At 43.2% G+C, this 18671-nt stretch overlaps 1 protein-coding gene across 1 annotated transcript in view; it reads right to left on the reverse strand.

Annotated features, from left to right (window-relative positions):
- Nucleotides 1-18671, reverse strand: part of LOC110493301 (metabotropic glutamate receptor 7-like) — a 361224-nt gene that overhangs the window by 176267 nt on the left and 166286 nt on the right. Inside the window, exons 3-4 of the mRNA XM_036950952.1 lie at nucleotides 14204-14339; nucleotides 11464-11618 (exon numbers count right to left, since the gene is read on the reverse strand). Coding sequence (XP_036806847.1) covers nucleotides 11464-11618; nucleotides 14204-14339 — 291 coding nt within the window. The remainder of the gene's footprint in view (nucleotides 1-11463; nucleotides 11619-14203; nucleotides 14340-18671) is intronic.

Below are 18671 nucleotides of genomic sequence, written 5' to 3' on the forward strand. Positions count from 1 at the left end.
AACAAATTGGATGCAGTCTATCACAGTGCCATCCGTTTTGTCACCAAAGCCCCATATACTACCCACCATTGCGACAAGTACGCTCTCGTTGGCTGGCCCTCGCTTCATACTCGTCGCCAAACCCACTGGCTCCATGTCATCTACAAGACCCTGCTAGGTAAAGTCCCCCCTTATCTCAGCTCGCTGGTCACCATAGCATCTCCTACCTGTAGCACACGCTCCAGCAGGTATATCTCTCTTGTCACCCCCAAAACCAATTCTTTCTTTGGCCGCCTCTCCTTCCAGTTCTCTGCTGCCAATGACTGGAACGAACTACAAAAATCTCTGAAACTGGAAACACATATCTCCCTCACTAGCTTTAAGCACCAACTGTCAGAGCAGCTCACAGATTACTGCACCTGTACATAGCCCACCTATAATTTAGCCCAAACAACTACCTCTTTCCCTACTGTATTTAATTAATTTATTTATTTTGCTCCTTTGCACCCCATTATTTTTATTTCTACTTTGCACATTCTTCCATTGCAAATCTACCATTCCAGTGTTTTACTTGCTATATTGTATTTACTTTGCCACCATGGCCTTTTTTTGCCTTTACCTCCCTTATCTCACCTCATTTGCTCACATCGTATATAGACTTGTTTATACTGTATTATTGACTGTATGTTTGTTTTACTCCATGTGTAACTCTGTGTCGTTGTATGTGTCGAACTGCTTTGCTTTATCTTGGCCAGGTCGCAATTCTAAATGAGAACTTGTTCTCAACTTGCCTACCTGGTTAAATAAAGGTGAAATATTTTTTTTTTTTTTAAACACTGAACACTACCCTGTCCCATCTGGAAAAGAGGAATACCTATGTAAGAATGCTGTTCATCGATTACAGCTCAGCATTTAACACCATAGTACCCTCCAAATTCGTCATTAAGCTCGAGACCCTGGGACTCGACCCCGCCCTGTGCAACTGGGTCCTGGACTTTCTGACGGGCCACCCCCAGGTGGTGAGGGTAGGAAACAACATCTCCACCCCGCTGATCCTCAACACTGGGGCCCCACAAGGGTGCGTTCTCAGCCGTCTTCTGCACTCCCTGTTCACCCATGACTGCGTGGCCATGCACGCCTCCAACTGAATCATCAAGTTTGCAGACAACACTACAGTGGTAAACTTGATTACCAACAACAATGAGACGGCCTACGGGGAGGAGGTGAGGGCCCTCAGAGTATTGTGTCAGGAAAATAACCTCACACTCAACGTCAAAGGAGATGATTTGTGGCAGAGGGAGCACCCCTCTATCCACATCGACGGGATAGTAGTGGAGAATGTGGAAAGTTGTAAGTTCCTCGGCGTACACATCACGGACGAACTGAAATGGTCCACCCACACAGACAGCATGGTGAAGAAGGTGCAGCAGCGCCTCTTCACCCTCAGGAGGCTGAAGAAATTTGTCTTGACATCGAAAACACTCAAACTTTTACAGATGCACAATCGAGAGTACCCTGTCAGGCTGTATCACCGCCTGGTATGGCAACTGCTCCGCCCACAACCGTAAGGCTCTCCAGAGGGTAGCGAGGTGGTGTTTCTTTGGCTATTAAGTGATATGACATGCTATTCTATAAAATCCTTTCTCTGTAATTAATATTACCTGATTGAGCTAATCATGTAAATGTCATTAACTAGAAAGTCGGGGCTCCACAAAATAATATTTATAGAGCAGTTGTCTTCCGAATAAACTCTTAATAAAGACCTAGTAATATTTTACATCAATGGCAGTCAATATTAATCGTCACCTTATTTCAGTCTCATCTGAAAGTTGTAAATTATTGGTTATCTTCATGAACCCTGGCTAACAAGTTGAATCAGCAATACAAAATTGGGTTTAATTATTTATTTACTAAATACCTAACTAATCACACAGAATTAAATATACACAGAATGAATCATACCTTGATTACAAATTACGTCATAAAGGAAAGCGTCCCTAGTGGACGGAACAGATATGACAGCTGGTTACACAAAGAAAAGGGGGCTGGGTTTGAGTGAAAGAGCAGGAAGACTGAGGAACAAAGGGAGAAGCCATGTCTCTATCGTAAATACAGAATCTTATGCATTCTAAATTACCGCCCATTTTGAAAAGGAAAATGCAATAAATATTTACTCTGAGCTGCGCTTCGGTAGGTTGGTGGTAGATGGAAGGCCGTGTTGCCAAACCGAGACCTTTGTCCTTTGAAGAATGTATCTGCTGGTAAATTAGATACGTTCTAGTAACGTCGTTGTGTGGTAGCGGGATACTCTGTCTGTTCTTTCCTAGCCCCCGTTTGCAGCTTCTGTCGCTAACTCAACGGCTAGGAGGTGTCACTTCTGAAGTGAATAAGAGTTCAAAGTTCATACCATTCGCAACCAAAGCTCACGCTGAGGTTGGATTCGTTCTGTAGTTATTATCTGAACCATTCTGACATCTGACCGTCGTCCTCACATCCTCGGAACAGGAGGTTACATTTTGGTCAAGGCATTATATAGTAGAGGGAGAAGGGTGTGTCTTCATAGTTATATAGCCCATGTCTCTTCACAGAGGCGGGCCACTGATTGAGCAGAGCCCTAACCTTATGAAAACCCAAATCTCTCAGTTGGAAGCTAAAATTACATTTAATCTTTTCACCAATAATTGTATATTCAAACATTTAAATTGGCCAACAATTCCATGTGAATCTGATGTGTAGACTTTCCACTGTAGTGTTTAGGTGATCCTATCATTGATGAGAATGTCTCAGATGACAGCCGACATCATATTCATTAAGTACCAACCCATATGTTCAACTGGTCGGATTACCAAAATATGGTTCATTTCCCCCCAACTTCTGATGTTCCCAGAATCTGTATGTTAAACAAGGGGTTTGCAAATGCCACATCAGTAGGGTAGAGAGAGGAAAAGGGGGGAGAGGTATTTATGACACCTACACCACCCGATGTCACAGGAAGGCCAAAAAGATCATCAAGGGCAACAACCACCCGAGCCACTGCCTGTTCACCCCGCTACCACCCAGAAGGAGAGGTCAGTACAGGTGCATCAAAGCTGGGACCGAGAAGCTGCTTTTCAGTCTCTATCTCAAGACCATCAGACGGTTAAACACCCATCATTGAGTGGCTGCTGCTAACATACTAACTCAAGTCTCTAGCCACTTTAAAAATAAAAAAATTGATGTAATAAATGTATCATTAGCCACTTTAAAACCTCTTCGGGATTGGCGGCAACATTTTCACTTTTGGATAAATAGCGTGCCCAATTTTAACTTCCTGCTACTCATCCCCAGAAAATAAGATATGCATATTATCAGTATAATTGGAAGTTTCTAAAACTGTTTGAATCATGTCTGTGTGTATAACGGAACTTATGTAGCAGGCAAACCATTCAGGTTTTTTTTTTTTTTTTGTGGTCACTGTCTATTCAATGAGATTTCATTGGGAAACTAGAATTCTAAGGGACTTGTTTGCAGTTCCTACCGCTTCCACTGGATGTCGCCAGTCTTTAGAAATCGGTTGAGGTTATTCATTTGTGTAATGAGGAAGTATGGCTATCTTGAATCAGTGTAACATTATGTGTACTGTTTGAGAGTTGTGCTAGACTAGAAAGCATGCTTGAGTTTGTTGTCGTCCTGTACTGAAAACAGATGGACCCGTCTTCAAATTATTTATTATTAATGTTTAAAAATACCTAAAGTTGTATTACAAAATTAGTTTGAAATGTTTTGGCAAAGTTTACAGGTAACTTTTGAGATATTTTGTAGTGACGTTGCACAAATTGGAAGCTGTTTTTTTTCTGGATCAAACATGCCAAATAAATGGACATTTTGGATATATTTCGACGGAAGTAATAGAACAAAAGGACATTTTATGATGTTTATGGGACATATTGGAGTGCCAACAAAAGAAGCTCATCAAAGGTAAGGCATGAATTATATTTTTATTTCTGCGTTTGGTGTTGCGCCTGCAGCGTTGAAATATGCTACTCTCTTTGTTTACTGTTGTGCTATCATCAGATAATATCATCTATATATATATCTAGAGCATCTTACGCTTTTCATCCTTTTTTAAATCTGACATGTGGGCTGGATTCACAACGACTGTAGCTTTAATTTGGTATCTTACATGTGTGATTTAATGAAAGTTTGATTTTTATATCATTTTACATGAATTTGGCACTCTGCATTTTCCCTGGCTATTGGCCAAGTGGGACGCAAGGGTCCCCCCAAACCCAGAGAGGTACAATGCCACTTTATATAATGTTTACATACCCTACATTACTCATCTCACATGTATATACTGTACTCTATACCATCTACTGCATCTTGCCTATGCCGCACGGCCATCGCTCATCCATATATTTATATGTACATATTCTTATTCATTCCTTTACACTTGTGTGTATAAGGTAGTTGTGAAATTGTTAGATTACTTGTTCGATATTACCGCACGGTCGGAACTAGAAGCACAAGCATTTCTCTACACTCGCATTAACATCTGCTAACCATGTGTCTGTGACCATTAACATCTGCTAACCATGTGTATGTGACCATTAACATCTGCTAACCATGTGTATGTGACCATTAACATCTGCTAACCATGTGTATGTGACCATTAACATCTGCTAACTATGTGTATGTGACCATTAACATCTGCTAACCATGTGTATGTGACCATTAACATCTGCTAACCATGTGTATGTGACCATTAACATCTGCTAACCATGTGTATGTGACCATTAACATCTGCTAACCATGTGTATGTGACCATTAACATCTGCTAACCATGTGACCATTAACATCTGCTAACCATGTGACCATTAACATCTGCTAACCATGTGACCATTAACATCTGCTAACCATGTGTATGTGACCAATAAAAATGTAATTTGATTTGATTTACATTTGACCAGGGCTTACAGGTATCTGGTCAAAGTAGTGCACTATGTAGGTGAACAGGATGCCAAAAGGTACACAACCTCTGTTTATCCTGTACAGCCGACTATGCCAGACCTCTTTCATGTTAACACATTCACACTCTACAGTACAGTGGTTTTTTCTTTAAAGGTTTAGAGCTTCATGTGGACTGGGGACTGGGGAATGTGGACTGGGGACTGGGGACTGGGGACTGGGGAATGTGGAATGAGGACTGGGGAATGTGGACTGGGGACTGGGAAATGTGGACTGGGGACTGGGGAATGTGGACTGGGGAATGTGGACTGGGGAATGTGGACTGGGGACTGGGGAATGTGGACTGGGGAATGGGGACTGGGGACAGGGGAATGTGGACTGGGGACTGGGGAGTGTAGACTGGGGAATGGGGACTGGGGAATGTGGACTGGGGAATGGGGAATGGGGACTGGGGAATGGGAACTGGTGAATGGGGACTCATGAATGTGGACTGGGGACTGGGGAATGTGGACTGGGGATTGTGGACTGTGGAATGGGGACTGGGGAATGGGGACTGGGGAATGGGAACTGGGGACTGGGGACTAGGGACTGGAGACTGGGGATTGGGGATTGGGGATTGGGGATTGGGGATTGGGGATTGGGGACTGGGGACTGGGTAATGGGGACTGGGAACTGGGGAATGGGGAATGGGAATTGGGAACTGGGGTCTGGGGACAGATGACTGGTGAATGTGGACTGGGGAATGTGGTCTGGAGACAGGTGACTGGGGACAGGTGACTGGGGAATGTGGACTGGGGACTAGGGACTGGGAACTGGAGAATGGGGACTGGGAACTGGGGACTGGGAACTGGGGACTGTGGACAGTTGACTGGGGACTAGGGAGTGGGGAGTGGGGAATGGGGACTAGGGAGTGGGGAGTGGGGAATGGGGAGTGGGGAATGGGGAATGGGGACTGGGTAGTGGGGATTAGGGGCTAGGGACTGGGGACTGGGGACTGGAGAATGGGAACTGGGAAATTGGGACTGGGAACTGGGGACTGGGGAATGTGGACTGGGGACTAGGGAGTGGGGAGTGGGGAATGGGGAATGGGGACTAGGGAGTGGGGAGTGGGGAATGGGGACTAGGGAGTGGGGACTATGGACTGGGGAGTGGGGAGTGGGGACTATGGGAATGGGGAATGCAATGCCTTCCTATTTTAGCCAGGTCAAGATTTGTTCTTGTAACATTTGCATCATTTACACACATTAGTCACGTGTGTTTCTTTGCTACAATAAGAAACTGTTATTCCATCCAACCCAACAACAAGTGATGGAGAGCTGTGCTTTGGTCTTAATTGACATTGCATGTGGCTTTTCTCACAGCAGGCTGAACAGCAGGAGTTTTCTCCCTCTTAGTCAGAGAGAGTAGAGAGACGGTCCAGTGAAACCACACAGCAGCCCAGAGTCCCTCAGCCGTCGCTCTGTCTTTCAATCAGACACACCCCCTGTGTGTGTGTGTGTGTGTGTGTGTGTGTGTGTGTGTGTGTGTGTGTGTGTGTGTGTGTGTGTGTGTTTGTTTGTGTGTGTGTATACACATGCCTGTGTGTGTGCACATGCCTGTGTGTGTGGGTGTGTGCGTGAGTGAGTGAGTTCAAACCCCGCAGCAATCCTTCTCTCCTATCACTCAGCCAGACTGAACCCTGTCCCTTCTCCTCCCTCCCTTCCCGTCCTCCCCTTCACCCCCCTCCCCAACCCCAGGGCCCCAGAAACACCCATTCCCATAAATCATTAGCTGATAAAGAAAAAAAAGTATCTCTGAAAACATCAAAGGGAAACAATTTATTAATTTGACACCTGTGGGCTCTCCCCCGACCAATTACACCCTGTAGCTCAAGGTTACAGACTCCAACAGCTCCAACTCAGTCTCACAGTTTCATCTGTCCAGTGTCTCGCTAAGGCGCAGATGACATCACTCAGTGGTAGACTTGACCCTGCACGACTCAGAGTCTGCTTTCCAAATGGAACGCTATTCCCTATTTAGTGCACTACTTATGACCCAAATGGCACCCTATTCACCCTAAAAAGGGAATAGGAAATAGGAAAAAGGGAATAGGGAATAGGAAACAGGGAATAGGAATAGGGAACAGGAAACAGGGAATAGGGAATAGGAAACATGGATTAGGGAATAGGGAATAGGAAATAGGGAATAGGGAATAGGAAACATGGAATAGGGAATAGAGTGCCATTTGCGACACACCTGGCACAATCAGAGAGGCTGTGGTCTAATCTTGACAGAGGGCAGCCTTCGCTAACAGGCCTAACTGCAAAACACACACTCACACAAGCTTGCATGCACACACATAAACACACACACACATATACACACACACATACACACACCGTACCATCCTGCCCATAGCCAAACATGACACAGTTGTGTGTGATCGTTCAGGATAACAGACTTCCATCATTAGGATCATGTATAATTTGTTCTGGGATTCCTCGTTGAGGTTACCATAGTAACATAGTTTACCACATCAGTCACAGGCTTCATTATTAAGTGCATGGATGATGTCGTCCCCCACAGTGAGTGTGCGTACATATCCCAGCCAGAATCCATGGAATTACAGGCTACATTCCCACAGATCTAAAGGATAGAGCTGCCGCTTTCAAGGAGTGGGGCACTAATCCGGATGCTTATAAGAAATCCCGTAACGACTTCCGACGAGCCATCAAGCAGTCAAAACGCCAATACAGGACTAAGATCGAATCCTCATCGGATGTGGCAGAGCTTGCAAACTATCAAGGATTACAAAGAGAAACCCAGCCGCGAGCTGCCCAGACTGTGTCATCTCACTCTCCATAGCCGATGTGAGGAAGACATTTAAACAGGTTAACATTCAGTCAGATTACAAGGATGCGTGCTTTGCTGACCAGCTGACAAGTGACTTCACTGACATTTTCAACGTCTCCCTGACTGAGTCTGTAATACCAACATGTTTCAAACAGACCACCCTAGTCTCTGTGCCCAACAATACCAAGGTAACCTGCCTAAATCACTATCGCCCAGTAGCACTCACATCTGTAGCCATGAAATGCTTTGAAAGGCTGGTCATGGCTCACATCAACATCATCTTCCCAAACACCCGGGACCCACTCCAATTCGCATACCACCACAACAGAGCCACCGATGAAACGATCTCTATTGCACTCCACACTGCCCTATTCCACCTGGACAAGAGGAATACCTATGTGAGAATGCTATTCATTGACTATAGCTCAGCGTTCAACTCCATAGTGCCCTCCAGTGTGGTGCCAAGACAACAACATCTCCCTCAATGTCAGCAAGACAAAGAAGCTGATCGTGGACTACAGGAAACGAAGGGCAGAGCACGCCACCATCCACATCGGCGGTAAACTGCAGTGGAGCGGGTCGAGAGCTTCAAGTTCCTCTGTGTCCACATCACTAAGGAATTATCAGGTCATGTTCCATACACACCCACACAGTCGTGAAGAAGGCACGACAACGCCTCGTCCCCCTCAGGAGGCTAAAAAGATTTAGGAATGGGCCCTCAGATATCCAACAATGTCTACAGCTGCACCATCGAGAGCATCCTGACTGGCTGCATCGCCGCTTGGTATGGCAACTCCTTTGCATCCGACCGGAAGGAGCTACAGAGGTTTAGTGCTACAGAGGTTAGACCCAGTACGTCACTGGGGCTGAGCTCCCTGTCATCCAGGACCTCTATACCAGGCGGTGTCAGAGGAAGACTCTGAAAATTGTCAAAGACTCCATCCACCCTAGCCATAGACTCTTCTCTCTGCAACCCGCACGGCAAGCGGTACCGATACAACAAGTCTGGAACCAACAGGACGCTAAACAGCTTCTACCCCCAAGCCGTAAGACTGATAATTAGTTAGTCCGGGTAGCTATTGGTTAACTATTTAACTATCTGCATTGACCTTTTCACTCATCACATATACTGCTGTTACTATTTATTATATATCCCCTTGCCTAGTCACTTTATCCCTACCTAGAATATGTACATATCTACATCAATTACCTTGTACCCCTGCACATTGACTTGGTACTGGTATCCCGTGTATATAGCCAAGTTATCATTACTCATTGTGTTTTTATTTTATAATTATTGATCTTTATTTCTCGGTGTATTGTTGGGAATCATTTATGTTGTTTATGAAGCTTGGGACAAATATAATCTGATTCGTTGTAGCTACTGTAACTAGTGTAGAATCAGACTCAGATAAAATACCTTTGGACTTGCATTATGAGTTTGTTCATGTAATGTCAGGCAGATATTTTACATCTTTAAGTTGCGTTGCGTAATAAAGACAGTACATATCCTTTACTGTACATTGGCTAAATGTACTGCATTACAGTTTCCTGAGGCTTCTTCATTTGTTGAATGCTTTGGTCAATATGGTAAAAACATATATATATATTGCTATATTGCATCATATCTATAAAAAAATATATATTTTGCAAGTACATCTCGCAATATACTGCATGTATTATTCAATTGCATTGTTCAATATTCCTCCATAACTATCCTTCCACTACTTCTACAGAATGTAGGAGAAGGACAACAGACAGTATTGGTGCTAGTATACTTCTACAGAATGTAGGAGAAGGACAACAGGCAGTACTGGTGATAGTATACTTCTACAGAATGTAGGAGAAGGTCAACAGACAGTACTGGTGATAGTATACTTCTACAGAATGTAGGAGAAGGACAACAGACAGCAACAGTAGACAATATTATCACAGTATTGGTGCTAGTATACAGTCTACGTCTACAGAATGTAGGAGAAGGACAACAGACAGTATTGGTGCTAGTATACTTCTACAGAATGTAGGAGAAGGACAACAGGCAGTACTGGTGATAGTATACTTCTACAGAATGTAGGAGAAGGTCAACAGACAGTACTGGTGATAGTATACTTCTACAGAATGTAGGAGAAGGTCAACAGACAGTACTGGTGATAGTATACTTCTACAGAATGTAGGAGAAGGACAACAGACAGTATTGGTGATAGTATACTTCTACAGAATGTAGGAGAAGGTCAACAGACAGTATTGGTGCTAGTATACTTCTACAGAATGTAGGAGAAGGACAACAGGCAGTACTGGTGATAGTATACTTCTACAGAATGTAGGAGAAGGACAACAGACAGTATTGGTGATAGTATACTTCTACAGAATGTAGGAGAAGGTCAACAGACAGTATTGGTGCTAGTATACTTCTACAGAATGTAGGAGAAGGACAACAGACAGCAACAGTGGACAATATTATCACAGTATTGGTGCTAGTATACAGTCTACGTCTACAGAATGTAGGAGAAGGACAACAGACAGTATTGGTGCTAGAATACAGTCTACGTCTACAGAATGTACTGTGGACGACAGACAGTATTGGTGCTAGTATACAGTCTACGTCTACCGAATGTACTGTGGACGACAGACAGTATTGGTGCTAGTATACAGTCTACGTCTACAGAATGTAGGAGAAGGACGACAGACAGTATTAGTGCTAGTATACAGTCTACGTCTACGGAATGTACTGTGGACGACAGACAGTATTGGTGCTAGTATACAGTCTACAGACTGTACTGTGGACGACAGACAGTATTGGTGCTAGTATACAGTCTACAGACTGTACTGTGGACGACAGACAGTATTGGTGTTAGTATACAGTCTACAGACTGTACTGTGGACGACAGGCAGTATTGGTGCTAGTATACAGTCTACAGACTGTACTGTGGACGACAGACAGTATTGGAGCTAGTATACAGTCTACAGACTGTACTGTGGACGACAGGCAGTATTGGTGCTAGTATACAGTCTACAGACTGTACTGTGGACGACAGACAGTATTGGTGCTAGTATACAGTCTACAGACTGTACTGTGGACGACAGACAGTATTGGTGCTAGTATACAGTCTACAGACTGTACTGTGGACGACAGACAGTATTGGTGCTAGTATACAGTCTACAGACTGTACTGTGGACGACAGACAGTATTGGTGTTAGTATACAGTCTACAGACTGTACTGTGGACGACAGGCAGTATTGGTGCTAGTATACAGTCTACAGACTGTACTGTGGACGACAGACAGTATTGGTTCTAGTATACAGTCTACAGACTGTACTGTGGACGACAGACAGTATTGGTGCTAGTATACAGTCTACAGACTGTACTGTGGACGACAGACAGTATTGGTGCTAGTATACAGTCTACAGACTGTACTGTGGACGACAGACAGTATTGGTGCTAGTATACAGTCTACAGACTGTACTGTGGACGACAGACAGTATTGGTGCTAGTATACAGTCTACAGACTGTACTGTGGACGACAGACAGTATTGGTGCTAGTATACAGTCTACAGACTGTACTGTGGACGACAGACAGTATTGGTGCTAGTATACAGTATACAGACTGTACTGTGGACGACAGGAGACTTGACAGCAAGTAGCTTTTTTTTTTTTCTTTTCCTTTTTTTTCTTCTCTCCACTATAAGTCTGCAGGCACGACCTACCGGCGATGGTTGCTCTTTTTGGCAGGATAGTGACAGCTCCCACTGCTGCTTCCTCTAGCTGATGGACAGGGCTGATCTTGGCTCCCCAGCTGTCTGAACCGATCCACAGGAAATGACCCACCTGGTCCGCCCTCTTACTGGCGTTCAGGATACCCCTGCAATCAGACACACAGATAGAATGAGTAGAATGGAACAGTACGTTATAATCCATCTTGCAAATGAAATGTATATTTATTTTTTTTGCTATGCATTCTCCCAAGCAACCCGGACACCATAGAAACCCACACACACAAACACACATACACGATTCACAGCAGAGTTTGTCAAACAGTACATTGATCTATCAGTCACACAGCTCCATACAGCAGTTTTTCCAACAGTGCATTGATCTATTATCCCCTTGTGCTTCTCAGTAACATGTTCATGTACATTTTTTTGTTGTTGTTGTAATTTAGCACAAGCGTTTATCCCAAAGTGACTTACTGCATTCATCTTAAGATAGCTAGGTGTGACAGTCGCATATCACAGGCATGGGAAGTACACTTTCTCCTCAATACAGTAGCTATCAGTGGGGCCAGAGAAAGAATGATAGAGCTGCTAGGCGGGTGAAGTACAAGTCTTGGTTCAGGAAAGGAGGGGGATTATTTAAGATACTCTTTGAAGAGGTAGGGTTTACGGGTGCTGTCCTAGCTTCAGGGGGAAGCTAGTTCCAACATTAGCGGACAAAGAAGAGCTTGGACCGGGCTGAGCGAGAGCTGCCCTACTGTAGGTGGCAGAACGGAGTGTTCAGTTTGGGGTGTAGGTGTTTGAGCATAGCCTGAAGGTATGGAGGGACAGTTCCTCTTGCTGCTCAAAAGGTAAGCACTATGGTCTTGTAGTGGATGCGAGCTTTGACTGGAAGCCAGTGGAGAAGGGTGTAGGAGTGTGATAACTTGGGAAGGTTTAAAAGCAGGCGGGCTGCATATTTCTGGATAAGTTGCAGGAGTTTGAAAGCACAGACCGGGAGCCCAGACAAGAGCGAGTTGCAGCAGTCCAGATTGGAGATGACAAGTGCCTGGATTAGGACCTGCGCCACTTCCTGTGTTAGGAAAGGTCCTACTCTACGGATGTTCCTCTTCCTGTCTGAGGTAGGGTCGTACATAATGCATGTTGTAGAGCGTGAACCTGCAGGAGTGAGTCACTGCTTTGATGTTTGCGGAGAACATCAGGGTGTTGTCCAGGGTCACGCCAAGGTTCTTTGCACTCTGGGAGGGGGACACCATGGAGTTATCAACTGTGACTAAGTGGTCTTGAAGGAGAAGAATGGTTGATTGTCATCGTCAAAGAAATGATAGGAGAGACCATGTGAGGATATGACGGAGCCTAGTGACTTGGTGTATAAAGAGAAGAGGAGAGGGCCTATAACCGAGCCCTGGGGGACACCAGTAGTGAGAGTACGTGGTGCAGACACAGATCCTCTCCACGTCACCTGGTAGGAGCGGCCTGCCAGGTAGGATGCAATCCAAGAGACTGGACGCCCCGCCCTGAGAGGTTGGAGAGGAGGATCTGATGGTGCACAGTATTGAAGGTAGAGGATAGATCTAGGAGGATGAGAACAGAGAAGGGAGAGTCAGCTTTGGCAGAGCGGAGAGCCTCCGTGACAAAGAAAAGATCTGTCTCGGTTGAGTGACCCGTCTTGAAGCCTGACTTGTTAGGGTCAAGAATATCGTTCTGAGAGAGATAACGAGAAAGTTCATCGGAGATAACACGCTCAAGTGTTTTGGAAAGAAAATAAAGTAGGGATACAGGTCTATAATTTTTTGACGTCAGATGAGTGGAGTGTTGGTTTCTTGTGGAGGGGAACAACTCGAGCCATTTTGAAGTCAGAGGGGACGCAGCCAGCGATCAGGGAAGTAAGGAATGGGAGAATATCTCCAAAGAGAGGGGAAAAAAAGGTCAATGTGTAGGGTAGTTTTCCGTTCTTTTTCCTCTGAACAAAGAGATAGCGTGAAGAGATATTCCCTAAATCGACTGGATGCGGAGTTATATCCGGTTTGATGTGGAACTACAGATCAATTACTCAACCACACATTGCATTGTGATCTTGCGATCGTAACAACAGAAATACAATATCACCAGAACTGTGACAAGACTGATACTTCAATATTTACTGCTGTAAAATGGCTGTGGTGTTGTTGTTTTTGTTCTCCCTACAATAGTAGGTTTACAAACTGTACGCACGTTCAGTGTTTTAAAGCAGGTGCTGAGGATCAAAATGATTTGTTCAGCATAAAGTACAAGACAAGTCTACGTGACTGTGATCTATCATCTAAGCTCAGATGTGGTTTTACTGAAACAATGATTCAACCCTTGAACCTAAAGGTTCGATACGTTGTTTCATTTTTAAACCACATGGACATATTTGACTGCTGTGTGTGGAGTCCTCCTTTCTGCAAACACAGGGATAAATCATTAGCCTCTTAATCGGTGTCACACATTATGCTTGGTGAGATAATGAACAGGAGATACCGGCGCTGTGAGAATGGCGCCGGCTCCAAAATGTGTCAGCATTAAATCAAACATTTTTGAAGTGAATTAAGTTGACATCGTCCTGAACCTTCTTTCAGCTTTTTAGGTTTCAATTCCTAGGACTAAGCAGCCCATGAGCTGCCAGAACAATATTTAAAATCTTGCTTTGAGTGCCAGCACACAGAAATCCCTAGGCTTTAGCTAAAAGGGCTAAAAACTAGTAGATACATACCGTATGTCCTCATCTGATGCGAAGAGGATGACAGCCCGGGCGTAACGAGTCTCCAGAAGCAGCCTGATGATCTTGTCGAAGTTCTCCTGCTTGTGATTGTGAGGGATCTTTAAGGACTGAGCGATGCAGATCCCACCTGAAATGGAAAGAGGGAAAATGATGAGCTTCCGGTAAGGTACCTCAAACTGGGAGAAGCACCCGGAAGAAGAATGTTAACTACTAAAAACTACAAAAATTACAGTTGTAAAAAAAAATATATAAAATGTGAAGAAAATAAATGAAATTATGCACTACATTTTTATTTTACATAAATCCGACCAACATCGAGCCAGCTCAATTGCAATGATCAAACCTCCCCATTCACACTGATCTGAACTGGTAGGTACACTACTCCACACTACTCCACATTAACAAAAGGCTTTGCATTAACACGCTAATACATACTTTACAATGCCGTACAATATGAAATCCCACATAAACATAAATATAGTTGAGCTATACATCACAAAGCCTTTTTGCACACAGTCATTAATTGTACATCTTGGCGTGTGTTACAAGTACATATGAAATGTCTACAGTACTGAATGAAATGGTCCTATGTTGAACAGGGAAGGAAAGTCAAAGGGCAGAATAATGCGGGATATATATATATATATATATTTAATTGAGTCCATATTCCTGTCACAAACCCCTGAGTTTTAGCTGGGATGTAAGTAGTCTCTGTTTGGTAGCATGAACCTGACTGTAGCTTTATAACGAGGTCATGTTCATAACTCCCATGTCACTGTAAATATCGAGGTATTGACATGTTGATCGCAACGAGCTGTCTGTTTGAACTTCTGGCACGCAGCTCAGACACCCATGCATACCCCACAGGACATGCCACCGGAGGCCTCTTCACAGTCCCCAAGTCCAGAATAGACTATGGGAGGCGCACAGTACTACTGTAACGATTCTCGTCCTCGTCTGGTGACGAGTATGAAAGATCGGACCAATATGCAGCGTGGTACGTGTCCATGTTAATATTTATTTAAACTAAACACAAAACAAAATAACAAGAGAACGAAAGAAAACGAAACAGTTCTGTCTGGTGCAGACACAGAGACAGAAAACAACTACCCACAAATCATAGTGGGAAAACAGGCTGCCTAAGTATGGTTCTCAATCAGAGACAACGAAATAAACAGCTGCGTCTGATTGGGAACCATACCAGGCCAAACACAGAAATACAAAACCTAGAACAAAAACATAGAATGCCCACCCCAACTCACGCCCTGACCAAACTAAAACAGAGACATAAAAAAGGAACTAAGGTCAGGACGTGACAACTAAATCGAGCCATGACTACATGGAACTCTATCTCCATGACTACATGGAACTCTATCTCCATGACTACATGGAACTCTATCTCCATGACTACATGGAACTCTATCTCCATGACTACATGGAACTCTATCTCCGTGACTACATGGAACTCTATCTCCATGACTACATGGAACTCTATCTCCATTACTACATGGAACTCCACATCAGGTAACTGATTCAAGCATTAGAATCAGATTATTTTTTTAAAAATGTGAAAACAGATTAAAAATACACTTTATGGAACAGCGGGGGACTGTGAAGCAACACCAACACAGGCACAGACACACGCATGCACACAGACGACAACATACACACTATACACACACAAATTATTTAAAAAATAGCATAAACTGCCTGAATTTTGCTGGACCCCAGGAAGAGTAGCTGTTGCCCTGGGGATCCATGAACAAATATAAATACAAATCAGACCCAGGGTCCCCTGAACGCCACATTAGCTCAGGGAACTAACACAAGTCTTCAGGGCTTGAGGCGTGATTATTCATCATGCAGAACTTCCTCTGTTACACTCTAGAGGCTGTGTTAGCCGACTTCAGACGTACGAAATAGAAGCAATGGAATATACGTGCAGAATCATAAAACATTCCAGTCGTGTGTTTAATAAAAGCACCGCTGCCACATGTTGAGTTAAAATTAGATCCTTGTTGTAACAGAGATCACCCAAAAGGATGGAGAAGAAACACTAAAAACCGGAGGGTTCCTCAGGCTCCTGAGAAATGTACAACAACAATGTATTTACAGTTTTCCCATTGACGGCAGCACGCTAACTATCACCCACAATATTCATTTGACAGACTTTTAACATTGAGGGAATGTAGCTTCTTTATATCACCCCCTAAACAGGAGCAGCACTTTTAAGAGCATGGTACCTCATACCTCAGAACAGCGATAAAATGAAGGAGAACTACACCGGGTAACACAAACCTATAAAGTATGGTGTCCCGAAGGGATTAAAAAGCAATGCAGCATATTACTGCGATGCTAAACATGGTTAAATAATACTGGAGCCTCCAACGTAGTTGCAATTCCACAGCCTGTTCTGACCCAGCCTATCCAGTCGGTTCTGTTTGTGTTGTCATGACTCTATTCCAGGAAGGAACCTCGTGCTGTGAGCGTTGCATGCAACCAAAAAAAGGAAGCCAAAACATGAGACAGTAGAATGTGAAACATAACTAAATGTTTGTGGCACAAAATATAGATGAATATACTGATTATACAGATCAGAGAGATCATTTTGTTTTCACAGTTCTTCGCCTAATTACCAGTTTAACCAGGTATTATTTTGTGTATGATCATGATGTTATTTTGTGCACATCACGGCATGTGCAGTTAGCAGTGCTAGGGACATGAATATAGACTAACATAGTGATTATACAGAACAGAGAGATAGCAGTGTTAGGGACATGAATATAGACTAACACACTGATTATACAGAACAGAGAGATAGCAGTGTTAGGTACATGAATATAGACTAACACACTGATTATACAGAACAGAGAGATAGCAGTGCTAGGGACATGAATATAGACTAACATAGTGATTATACAGAACAGAGAGATAGCAGTGTTAGGGACATGAATATAGACTAACACACTGATTATACAGAACAGAGAGATAGCAGTGTTAGGTACATGAATATAGACTAACACACTGATTATACAGAACAGAGAGATAGCAGTGCTAGGGACATGAATATAGACTAACATAGTGATTATACAGAACAGAGAGATAGCAGTGCTAGGTACATGAATATAGACTAACACACTGATTATACAGAACAGAGAGATAGCAGTGCTAGGGACATGAATATAGACTAACATAGTGATTATACAGAACAGAGAGATAGCAGTGCTAGGGACATGAATATAGACTAACACACTGATTATACAGAACAGAGAGATAGCAGTGCTAGGGACATGAATATAGACTAACACACTGATTATACAGAACAGAGAGATAGCAGTGCTAGGGACATGAATATAGACTAACACACTGATTATACAGAACAGAGAGATAGCAGTGCTAGGGACATGAATATAGACTAACATAGTGATTATACAGAACAGAGACATAGCAATGTTAGGGACATGAATATATTTAGTAGATTATGATTGTCATTCTGAAAAGACAAATAATAAAAAAAATGGAGGTGTTTCAGTGTTTTAATTTAGTTTTTAAACACTTAGCTATCCGTTTTATATTTTCTAAGACACTTAAAAATGTTATACCTTTATAAGCTTTTTTTTAATGTGTTTTATTTCGGGACTATTGTTTTAGTGCTGTTAACACACAGTGTTCAGCTGGATTCCACCATCTCCTGGAGCTAACATTAGCAGGCTAGCTCCGACTAGCTAGGTTACCTGGGTTGGGGCAAAATGGTTTCGTTACAGTCTAATGTTACAGGAATATTATGGGCTCCCGAGTGGTACAGCGGTCTAAGGCACTGCATCTCAGAGAAAAAGGCATCACTACAGTCCCTGGTTTGAATCCAGGCTGTATCACATCCGGCAGTGATTGGGAGTCCAATAGGGCGGCGCACAATTGGTCCAGCATCGTTTGGGTTTAGGCCGTATTTGTAAAATAAGAATTTCTTTACCTGACTTGCCAAGTTAAATAAAGGTTAAATATATATATATATATATATATTTTTTTAAATGCATGAGTTGAATAGTATTATTCACTGTGCATTTTTTTTATTTTCCACAGCTGTCCAGTAGCCTCTTCACACCCGGCACAAAGGATTCATTGCCGAGCCCTTATCTTTACGACACTAAAGGCTGAATTTATTGTTCTGTCTGTTTAGGCTCTAAACCTCTTATCCCTCTCCATCCAACCTGACAAAGCTTGAAAGAATCTACAGAGAAGAATAGGGCAAACTCCCCAAATACAGGTGTGCCAAGCTTGCAGCGTCATACCCAATAAGACTCGAGGTTGTAATCGCTGCCAAAGGTGCTTCAACAAATTACTGAGTACAGGGTCTGAATACTTATGTAAATGTAATATTTGATGTTTTTATGTATAATAAATTAGCAAAACATTTCTAAAAAACTGTTTTTGCTTCATCATTATGGGGTATTGTGTGTAG

Source organism: Oncorhynchus mykiss, chromosome 17 (assembly GCF_013265735.2).
Source record: "Oncorhynchus mykiss isolate Arlee chromosome 17, USDA_OmykA_1.1, whole genome shotgun sequence".
Taxonomy (NCBI): domain Eukaryota; kingdom Metazoa; phylum Chordata; class Actinopteri; order Salmoniformes; family Salmonidae; genus Oncorhynchus; species Oncorhynchus mykiss.